Raw genomic sequence first — 11,058 nt, forward strand, 5'->3', positions numbered from 1 at the left:
GGTGTGCATTACGGGTTGGAGGGCATGCAGTAAAGATTGCAGGGCAGTGAGTTGCTGCCTGCAGAGGCCACGATGCCTGTACTCCCAAGTCTGCCCACCAGTGATGTATCCACCCTGGCTTTGGGGTGCCTCATTGTCTCCCTTCTGTCTGTCTGTGTATTCTTTTGCTATCTCTATCGCCTCCAGGTATCTCCTCCTCGTGAACCGAACCCCTATGTCGAGGCCAGACCCTGACAACTTTCTCTGTGTTTTTTATTGTCTCGTCCTGTTCTGGAATTGCAATCACCACACCTTAATTTAACCAGTCACCTGCCCCCAATTGCCCTGTGGTCCTAACAAACACTGTAACCAGCTTCATCAAGGGTCCCTACAAACTACTTCCAGACTGAGTGCCCTGAACATAATTAAAACCAAGGTCAAAAGGATTCCACCTTGGGCCAGGAACTCTGCTCGCACACCCCTTCCACAACCACCTCGTGAACTCCTGGAATTGCAGGGATTTCTCCAGGTCCAACACCTGCACTGTTTGTTTTTCCACAACATTGAAGATTAATGATGACTGTGTGAAACACCTCACAACATGGAAGACATTATGCTGAGTGAAATTAATCAATCACAAAGGGCAAATATTGTATGAAACCAATGTAAAAAGTTAGGACAAAAATTTTCCTGGTAAAAGAAACAATCTATGATGGTTATGGGGTGGGGACTGGGGGGAGGGAAAATGATTCATGGGCTAGATGGTAGACACATGTTAACATGAGTGACAGGGCAGGCAACATACAAGAGGCAGTTTTGCAGAGGAAGGATGAAGGTAGCAGGGGATACAAGGAGGAATGCAGTGGTGAAAGTGAATAAAGATCAATACCGTTGACTTTTGGTGCATGGAGGGGCTTGCAACCATTGTAATGAAGCCAAGTGTATAATTTGTTGGATGTAAAAACTGATGGTCTGTCTCTGCAGACCCGGTCAGGAGATCAAGACCCTGTGGGCCAGAGCGTTGCTGACCGTCCAAACCATAGGCTCTGAGGATCAGACTTTAGCCACCTAGCAGACATAGCAAACTGTCCCTCATCTGATTATTCAGTTATGCTTGTTAGTAATTGCATACATGAGCCCCGGATATCCACAGACAAATGTAAAAACCTTCCCTAAAAGCCGAGACTGTAAATTCCAAAAAGGCAAGTTCCCCCCTACCCCCACCCCCCCAAAAAAGCTAAAGAGGATAGAGAGAATCACTGTAAACTGATGATATATGGAGGGGATAATAATCAATGTAATGAAACAAGCTATATGAATGGTTGAATGTGAAGCTGATGATGTGCCCTGTAAACTTTCACTCAATTCAAAATAAAAACATTTAATAATAATAAAAAACAAGTAAGATAAATAAAGAAAGCCCTTTCAAATACAAAAAAAAAAAAACCAAAACCCAAAACTGATGGTCTGTTCTGTGAACCTTCACTCAAGTCACAACACAAAATACAAAATACGAAAAGATGGTGTGGCCAACAGTTCACCAATCTTTCTCCTTCTCTCACCATCCGTCCTCAGCTCCTCCTCCCAGGAGCACGGAGGCTCCATGGGATAAAACTGGACTGTGAACCACAAACTTGGTCTTTAGAACCTAACCGCCGCAGGTGGGATGTGGTCCTCATCCCACCAAACGCACCTGCACTGGGAGGACTGGTAATGTTGCCTCCCCTCCCTGTTACTACTCTCCCATTTGTCCTCCTTCCCCGCTTCCTGGCTGATTCAGGACAAAGGATGTTGCTGCCCCAGTTCTGGAAGACTGGGCTCTGGCTGAGGTAGGAAGGAAAACAGAGGGTTGTTTTAGTTCTCCTTGGGGGATGCTACCCCAAGCCCCAGTCTCTTCTCCATGGCCACAATTGGTCTACACCCCTGACATGGGGGCCCTCCCTACCTCAGCTTCCTAGCTGAGACTTTCTTCAGTGACTAGTTACCTCCCCCTGACAAGAAGATGAGCCATTGCAAGGAAGAACAAGTAGGCAGTTCCATTTGGGGGACATGAACTTTTAAATAATTTTTGCTGAATTTCTTTATAACCAAATAACACAAATAAATAATACATTGTAAAAGAAAGAAGAAACAAAAAAGCCCAACAGCTGCTCTGCAGGAGAAACACAAGGCTGTCTGCTCCTGCAAAGAAAAGAAAGAGAGAGAAAGAGAGAGAGAGAGAGAGAGAGAGAGAGAGAGACAGAAAAGACCTTGGAAACTCTTTCCAGGGGAGTCCCAGTGTGGCTTTGCAGGTTAGTGTGATGGATTGCAGAGTCACTTTGAACCACAAGGTTTGAGGTTCAAGCTCACCAGCTGCTCCCTGGAAATCCTATAGAGGGTCACTATGGGTCGAAACCGACTTGAGGGCACTTAACAACAACATGAAGCAGAACCAACTTGCCCTAATAACAGCAGGTCATTCTGAGTGTAAGATCAACCCTTGGCATATGGTCTATGAGGTCACCAAGAGTCATATGCCATCCCCATGCTTTCGCTCCCTGCTGGGAGCTTTGCTGGCCCACATGCCTACCAGCAGACATCAAATATGGAAGCATACATAGGCATTCACTGACAAACAGACCTCTCAGCTGGGGTTGGGGGCACCACACTGAGGTCCCGGGAAGAAAGATAGGGGCTAATGGCTGACTTGGAGCTTTCTGGGACAAGGTCAGTCCCTCCCCACCTTCATGTGTAGGTGCTTGGGGGGGGGGCTGTCTTGATAAACACAAGCAGCCACCCAGCCATCAGAACATGCTCAGGTGTGAGATGTGTACCCAGGGGCTTCCCAGAGTGCATCTGAATCCAGACTGCACAGGGTCCCTCTTTTGAGCATTGTTGTTTTTAAGTGCCATCCAATTGGTTCTGACCCATGAGGACCCTGTAGTGGGTCTCCAAGGAGCAGTTGGTGCGTTTGAACCGCTGACCTTGCAGTTCCAACCAACTTTGCAGTCCAGCTCATTAACCCACAGCGCCACACCAGGGCTCCCTTTTGAGGATGGTAGTGGAGGTGGTTATGTGCCGTGGAGTCGGTTCTGACTCATAGTGACCCTGTATAGGGTTTCGGAGGCTGTAAATCTTTATGGGAACAGAAAGCGTCATCTTTCTCCCGTGGAATGGCTGGTAGTTTTAAACTGCTGACCCTGAGGTTCGCAGGCCGACTCACTACCAAACCTCCATCCTTTTTGAGCATAGGCATGTATAAACACCTCCCATGCACTGCCGATCCCTGCTGGTTCCTTACCTGCCCCCACACTCCACAGACACAGACACTTTCTGTACCCCTCCCACATAGCTATTGTCACCTCCCATGCACATAGACAGAGCAACCTCCCTGACAATTCTCACATCTGGTGTGGCACTGTAGGATAAGCACTGGACTGCCAGGTTGATTTGAACTGCAAGGTCAGCGACTCAAAGTCACCAGCAGTTCCTTGGAACCCTATACAGGGTCGCTGTGGGTCGGAACCTACTCGACAGCACTTAACAAATCACAGTTCCAGGCATTCATGTAGCCTGCTTGCTTCCCACACCCACAGACCTATACCCTGAACCCCTCAAGGGTGTAGACAAAGGCACAGTGTGCACCTGAGGGTGGAGGGGCTCTGTGGATTTTGTTCAGCCCCCTCTTCTGCCATGAGGATGCCCATACTCACCAGGTTAGGGGAGCAGCAAACCCAGGAGGCCAATGGATACCTGAGAAGCTGGGATGGGTCAGGTGTAGGGGGGCTACCATGTGAGACCAGACAGGAGACAGTCAGGCTGTGTTCTAGGGAAGAAGGATGGATGAGTCTCCTGGGAAGGCTGTAACAAATTACCTGGTAGTGCTAGGGGTTGGGCATTGGACTGTTAACCACAAGGTCAGGAGTTCCAACCCATTAGCTGCTCTGTGGAAGAAAGACGAGGCTGTCTGCCCCCGTGAAGATCGACAGCCTCAGAAACCCTGTGTAGGTTCGCTGTGAGTTGCACTCAGCTTGATGGTAGTAGGTTAGGTTGGATTGTTGGGGATTTCAAACAGCAGATATTGATTCTTAGTTCTAGAGGCCAGATGTCTGAAATCCAGCGGTTGCCAAGGCCATACCCCCTCTGGAAGCTCTAGGGGAGAAGAGTTCTTTGCCTCTGTCAGCTTCAGGGACTCCTTGGCTTGTGCTCCAGCACTTCACCTTGGCCTCCATGGTCATATGACCTCCCTATTTCCTCTGTGTCTTCTGTCTTCTGTTTCTTATCAGAATCTTTGTGACCTTATCTGGATAAAGGGTCTTTGATTATACTTGCAAGTGACACTTTATTCAAATAAGGTCACATTCCAACATACTCCAGAGGGTGCTAAGGACTGCATTTGGAACTGACAGTCCAGGGAAGGGGGTACAGGTGGACATCACACTGGCAGGTGAACCTGGAGCCACCCCATCTCCCTAGTCCTGGTCCTGTCCTGTTCACGATGGGCTGGAGCTCCTCAGAATCCCACAGATTCCTGGAGGTCCCACATGATCCAGGCCTTGCAGACCCTCTACTTCTAACCTCTTAGAAGACTAAGGACGCCTGGTGAGGCGCTGTAGGATCGATCAGCACCAGGTCAGCTGTTCAAACCTACCAGTTACTTGTCAGAAACCCTATCAGGGTCACTTGGAGTCCTGGTGTGCCCCTGTAGGATAAGCAGGCTACCACAAGTTTGGTTTGAGCAGCAAAGTCGGCTGTTTGAAACTCACCAGCCACTCCTCAGAAACCCTATACAGGGTTGCTGAGTGGCAACCAACTCCACAGCACTTAACAACCACAACAGGAGACTATAGTAAGCTTTGAGCAGGAGCTCTTCCTCATCCATTTGTGACCACACCCCATAACACCTTGGACTGGGCCCCAGGTCAGAGGCACTCAGGAAACCATCCTAAACCAAGAGCTGCAATCAGTGACTGTGGGAAGAATGCAGGCTGTCTGGCCAGTGTGGGGCCAGCCACTGGTACTTGAGGGAGGGGCAAGGGATGATGCAATCAGCTGAGTGGATGGGAGAGTGGGGTCCTCCCAGAGGATTCTGTCTCCTTGAGTCTGGCTGAGCCAAGGAGTGATGGGAGAAAAGGGAAACTCCTGCTAACCCTGGGGTGGGAACAAAGGGTTTAGGGGACTTCTGTCTCAAGAACAATAGGGGAGCAAGCACTTTGCTTCCCAGTTGGGAGTCAAGATGCTTCCAGACTCAGCCTTGTCCATAAAAGGGGGGGCGTGTGTGAAGAGAAGGAAGTCTCAAGGCGAAATCTCCTGCTGCTGGTACCTTGGTCCTAATCCCAAAGAGCCCACTGCCATCAAGCCGAGTCCGACTCAGCGACCATGTTTGTAGACAGGCTTTCAGGGACGGTAAAGTCTACGGGACCAGACAGCATCCTGGTTCTCCTGCTGAGCCAGTTGGTGGGTCTGCCGTGTTGACTGTGTGGTTAGCATCCCAACGCCAAACTCACAGTGCGGTAACTGCGTCAGAAGCTGTACCTCTAGATCCTTGTGTGCTTGTCCTGACCCCGTAAAGGAGCCCTGGACAGGCGTGCGTGGTAACCACGCGGCCACTGGCCACTAGTTCTCCGGAAGACCGTCTCGCAGGCCGCCCTCCCATCCACACACAGACCCCAGCGCCCCCTAAACCAGCCAGGGCACGCTGGACAGGGCGGGCGGTATGTGTCTTCTGAGAGCGCTGTGTCCAGGCACGTCCAGGCCGTTCCCGGGTCAGGCCCGGGCTACGTGCGCCCAGAGCCGTCAGAGAGGGGCGGTCCGCCTGCGGGGATGGGAGGCGGGATCCGCCACGTTGTGCGGGGGTAGCGGGGTGGGGATGGAACTGCACGCGGACCCACCGGGAAGCCGGGAGGACCCCCGCCCGGGACCTAGACCGAGAGAGACCCGGGGAGCTACCTCCGCACCCCGGGAAGAGCCGCCTCGGGCTGTTCCACCGCAACAGGGCCGGGTACATGACCTGGAGAGGGCTGCACCACGGACGCCAGGCTGGGGAGCCCGCGCCCGGCCGCACCCGAGCCTGCGCCCCGCAGCCCCGCCCGGCAGGTGGCGGCCGCCTCCCGGAGGCCGACGTGCAGAAAAGAACGCGCCGGCCTCACCCGGGAAGGGCCGCACCGCGACGGGGCAGGGCAGCTTGCCAGATCCCGCCCCCATTGGCCGCCCACTGGCTGCGGCCTGGCAGGGCGGGCCCGACTCGACCGGCCATTGGCTGTGTGGCTAGAATATTTGCATACGGGCTGGACGCGGGGCGAGCTGAGGGGCCGGGCCCGGGGCCCGGGTCGGGGTGGCCCAGGGCGGGAGGGAGGCCGTGGCCACTGCAGAAGTTGGGCTGATCCGGGCGATGGCCCCGCGTCTGGGTCGCAGGTGACGAGAAGAGGGGTCCTGGGCCGGCGGGCAGGAGTGCAGCCCCGAGTCCGTTCTTCCAGGGGGGCTCCGGGAATAGAACCAGGCATGGGTGGCTTGGATGCAAGTTGGGGACCAGGGAGGATGGGTACGGCCCCACCGCCCGCCTGGCTGACCCGACGGCCAGCTCTCCAGGTGCAGGGCAGCCCCTGCCCACTGCACACTGCGCTGCTCCGGACCCACTGTGCGTGTGACAGCGGCTGATCTGTCCCTGGGCTGCGCGACTGCCCTGGCCCCTCTGTGACCCGGGCATGAGGGCGGGCGGCCACAGGGGGGCCGAGGGGCCGAGCCAAGGCCGGGAGAAGTGAGGGCAGAGGGCCTGTGTCCACTTCAAAACAGGGTGGTTTGGAGGTACACAGGGTGGGGAAGGGGAACATAACTGCTGTCTGAATGCGGAGCTCAGATTGGGCCAGGCACCCCCTTGGAGAGCACTTTTTTTTCCTTGTGTGTTCAGCTTCTGAGATGGCCATCTCTGATGTCACCACACTGAGGGCAGACCTTGGCAGGCCTGGGTGATGTGGTCAGGGCAGCCACCAACAGCACCAGAACTGCTGGGAGCAGTTTCCTGAGGACTTTCTACAGGAAAAGTTTCACTTTGACTTGGTTCTTGCATGTGTTTGCATCCTTCTATGGAAGTCACTGTGAAAGTTCTGCAGAGACCAGGACCCCGATGACCCACTCATGCCCTGCATCCAGCCTGCCTGCTCAAGGGTGGGGTCTCCAGTCCCTCTGCCAAGATCTGTGGCTAGCTAGAGGCAGGATCGGTTCCCCTTTCAGGCCAGTGAGTGAACCAGTGGTGCTGAGGGGGGAGACTCCAACTCACTTTTGAAGGGACTCTGTTCTAGTGGGCCGCTTGCTGTGGGAGCTCACCTGTCACCCCAGGGGGCTTGGCAGGGGCCAGGATCGAGGGTGGCAGTTATGGACAGAGAACCAAGCGCACGGAGTGCTTCTGAGATGTGCTCCCCCCAGCCCTGAAGAGCACTTGTGTACTTGGGGGAGAGAAAGAAAGCTGAGGTCATGGGGCCTCAGAACCCCAGGTTTATGGCTGCCCAGCATCTTGCTCCCCACCCTCCACCTCCAGCCTGAGAAGGGGACTTACCTTGGTTCTGCCCACTATGGACTGTGCATTTGGGGGGGCTGGTGGGTACCCAGCCCCTTGGTACATCTCACACCATTGTTTTCAAAGTATAGTTTAAAACTTAAAAGTAAACTTTTCTGCAGCTCAAAATTTTGCTTTGTGATCTGAAGGTCTTCTGACAGCTCCTCTGGGTGTGGGGTGGTGGTGGGGTTATCCACCTGGTGCACCCCCCAGAATGCAGCATTCGCTGAGTCCTCCTCTGCGGCTGGGAGTCTTCTGGCTCCTTAGTTTTTCCAAGACCAGCAGGAGGTAGTTGTGCATTGGCTCAGGTGTGAATGTGGCTGCCTCACAGCCTGCCTATACCTGTGGGGAGGTTCACAGGTGATAATGGGAAGCTCAGCTTCTGGGAGGGTGTGGACCGTGCAGATGGGGTAGTGGTGGGGGGCATCCCTGGACCCAGGCTGGGCCAGGAACTGATCCCCAGAGCACATCCAACCTTCCCCAAATTTAAAGGTGGGGGACCATGCTTCCGGGAGGGCTGAAAAATCCGATGAGCTCCTCGCTCTGTAGCAATTGATTGCCCACCTTCCTGGCCTTCGTACCCAAGGTCCAGCCAATCAGGATTCAACACCAGTCTGTGTCCTTATCCTCTTGAGGACCTGTCCCCAAGGGCCTCCCCGCACAGGACCTGTGGGCATGCAGAGGGGAGCTTTGGGCTACTGGGGGAGAAACCCCACGATCATCTCTCCTGGGTCTGACCTGTCTGATCTTGGTGTTCCTGTTTCCCACTTTAGGCAGGGCTTTGACTGCCCAGAGCTCCCATGTTACTCTCAAGCCCCCCAAGTCCCCTGTAGCAGAGGCAGACATCTGCCTCAAAGGACAGAGCCAGGTTCAGTGGCCAACCTAGAAAGTGGAGTCATGTGCACACTTGCCCATCCCTCAAACGCAGCACAAAGACCCCGGTGATCTAGGATGCCTCCCCCCGTGTGAGAGCCCCCAGTTTCTGTTAACACACATCTTCTTCAGTCCAGACTGTGTAGCTGAGAGCATAGAAGCCACCCTCGAGATGTGTCAAGGTGGAGGTTGGAGGGCCTGCGGTCACTGGGAGGTGGACACCGTCTGTGGCCCCACCTGCCCTAATTCCCACACTGTGGGCAGGCACAGGACAGCGGCTCTCATGCCCCTTGAGGCAGGGCCGTCATTGCACACCCCATTCCCTAAGACCACACCCTACAGAGCCTAGGAGCTCGCTGGGGCCTCGCAGACAGGCATCCACCAGGACTGTCAGGGACCGCCCCCTCCCTCGGGCTCCCAGCAAGACTCTGGAAACCTGAAAGGCGGGTCTAGCAGCAATCTTCCTCCAGCAATCACCCTGGAGTGGCCCTCACTTCCTGCTGCCACTGGGGTGCAGGCTAGAGGCAGGGGAACCCAGTGGCAGAGGGATCCAGGCTGAAGGTCGGGGCAAGTCAGAGGCCAGCCCCCAGCATCCATCGGGAAGGAGTCTATAGTCCAGGCTGTGAAGTGCCCCAGGAAGGACAGGACAGAGCTGCCTGAGTGCCGGGTCCCAGGATCCTCAGTCTTGGGGCCTATAGACCACTGGTTCCTGAAGGTGTCCTCCCAAGAGGCCAGGCCATGGCCAGCCACCAATCAGCTTGGGTATTCCCCAGTGACCCTGGTGTGGAGCCTCAAGTTGCAGCGCCCACAGGCCTTGCCCAGTACAGCCTCAGGACACACTCTGGGTACTTTGGGCAGTTTATTGAGGTCTTGGTGTTGGGGGAGAGGAAAAGGCACACACATGCACACAGTGAAGGGACACCACACACTCAAGCACACATCCCACAAGTCATACATGTGTCCCTTGTCCCCAACAAGGCATGGCATGTAGCCCTTGGGGTCTTAAGGGTCCTGAGCTGGCCACGCCCCACTCTTCTCTGGGGTGCTTGGCAGACTTGGCAAGGACAGGGGCAAGCCCCTTGCGCGGCATTCTGTCTCTGTCCCAGGGCGCCAGCCTTCTTGCTTCCTGGGGAAAGGATCCCACTGTGGCTGCCGATTCCCCCCTCATCACCTGGAGGGGCTTGTCACTAGATCCTGGGGCTGCGCAGGCTGGCATAGTTCTTTTACCTCCAGGAGTTTTGCCTCATGGGGGCCACTGTGGGGAGAACACAGCTGTAAGTGGGCTGGATCCCAGGAGGACCCCAGCCCACCCAGATGGTGCAGACATACCCTCGGGGCTCAGGCTGGGCACTAGGATGGGGCTCAGGGGAGCTCCCAGTAGGAGTCCTTGTCTGGCTGGAGGCAGCAAGTCCTGTGGGAGGGGTGGGTCAGCCTGGAGCAGGGTGGGCCTCCACCGTCCCCATGCCCCACAGAGTGGCTCTAACCTGCGTGCTCGGGGGGGCCCTCTCGGGTCGTGGGGTGGGCGGCAGCGCAGCCCCTGCCTGTTGGATGAACTGTTGTAAGTTACACTGACGTAGCTCCCGGTTCAGCTCCTCCAGCTCCTGAGCCTGGGCCTGAGGCAAAGGAGACCATCAGGGACCACGGCCATGGGCCTTGCTCTCCCAGTCAGACCTGTGACTACTCTGTACCCAGGTCCTGGGACGTTTCGGAGGCTCACCTGCAGGGCATGTTCGGCAGCCTGTAAAGCCCTGCTCACTAGGACCAGACTGCCCTGCACCTCCATGCTGTGTCGCTCCTGGGCAGCCAAGTCCTGACGAAGCCGCTCTGTCGCAGAGGACGGGGATCCGGGGGCCTCTTCGGCCAGCTGCAGCTCAGCCTCTAGGGCTCGGGCCTGGGCGTCCAGGGCCTGTAGCCTGGCAGCGTGCTCCGAAGTGGCGGCACTTAGGGCCTGCAGGCGGGCCTGTCCCTCACGCTCGCGAGCCTGCTCCCTCCGAAGCTCTTGCTCCCAAAAGGCTTCTTGGCCCAGCTCTGCGGCATTTCTCTGTACCCTCTGCTCCAGGCCCTGCAGGTCGGTGCAGCAGCCTGGCACGGACATGACCGTGGCCGCAGGATCGGGGACCCCGTGGCTTAGGACCAGTTCGGGGTGACCCACACTGAGTGCTTTACAGGGCTCCCGGCCCAGCACTGGCCGTGGCTTCGGGGGGAGGCTGGCACGAACTGGGCAGCGCTCAGGGGGTGGACAGCTGTCAGAGGAGGGCCGCCCAGCCAGGCTGGGCCCTGTCCGCCTCAGGACAAACTGAACGTCACTGGCAAACTGGCCACAGGTGGCCTGGGCGCCCACTGGACACTCCTGGGGCAACATCTGCCGCTCCTTCTCTCTCAGGCGCTGCACCAGAACAAAGCGACCGGTCTGGCCTGGGAGGGAAGGAAGGGGGTAGAAAGTGGACTTGAGAGAGGGGGGCAGCCATCATTCCCACCAGGCTCAAGGGGGGCAAAAGTGGCAGGTGACTAGCCCAGCCCCCTTGGGGGTCTGTTACCCATCAGGACTTACCTATCGCTTGGGCAAGTGCGATGACCACTTCCTGACAGGTGGTCTGCTCCGAGACCCCACAGACCACACGTTGGATGCCATCCACCCATACCTTCAGCTCCATGGCAGCCAGCCCAAAGAGCAT

The 11,058-nt window shown here is 56.0% G+C and overlaps 1 protein-coding gene across 1 annotated transcript; it reads right to left on the reverse strand.

Moving 5' to 3' along the window:
* Positions 1–5,735: 5,735 nt before the first annotated feature.
* LOC102821404 (atrophin-1-like) lies at positions 5,736–11,058 on the reverse strand. The gene is made up of 9 exons (XM_006877007.1): positions 10,935–11,058; positions 10,101–10,798; positions 9,868–9,996; positions 9,713–9,794; positions 9,611–9,638; positions 8,878–8,901; positions 8,505–8,637; positions 5,964–6,797; positions 5,736–5,879 (listed from the first exon to the last, which is right to left on the reverse strand). Exons 1-9 carry the CDS (start codon positions 11,056–11,058, stop codon positions 5,736–5,738), a joined length of 2,196 nt encoding a protein of 731 aa, XP_006877069.1.

This window comes from Chrysochloris asiatica, unplaced genomic scaffold, assembly GCF_000296735.1.
Source record: "Chrysochloris asiatica unplaced genomic scaffold, ChrAsi1.0 scaffold00439, whole genome shotgun sequence".
NCBI lineage: Eukaryota > Metazoa > Chordata > Mammalia > Afrosoricida > Chrysochloridae > Chrysochloris > Chrysochloris asiatica.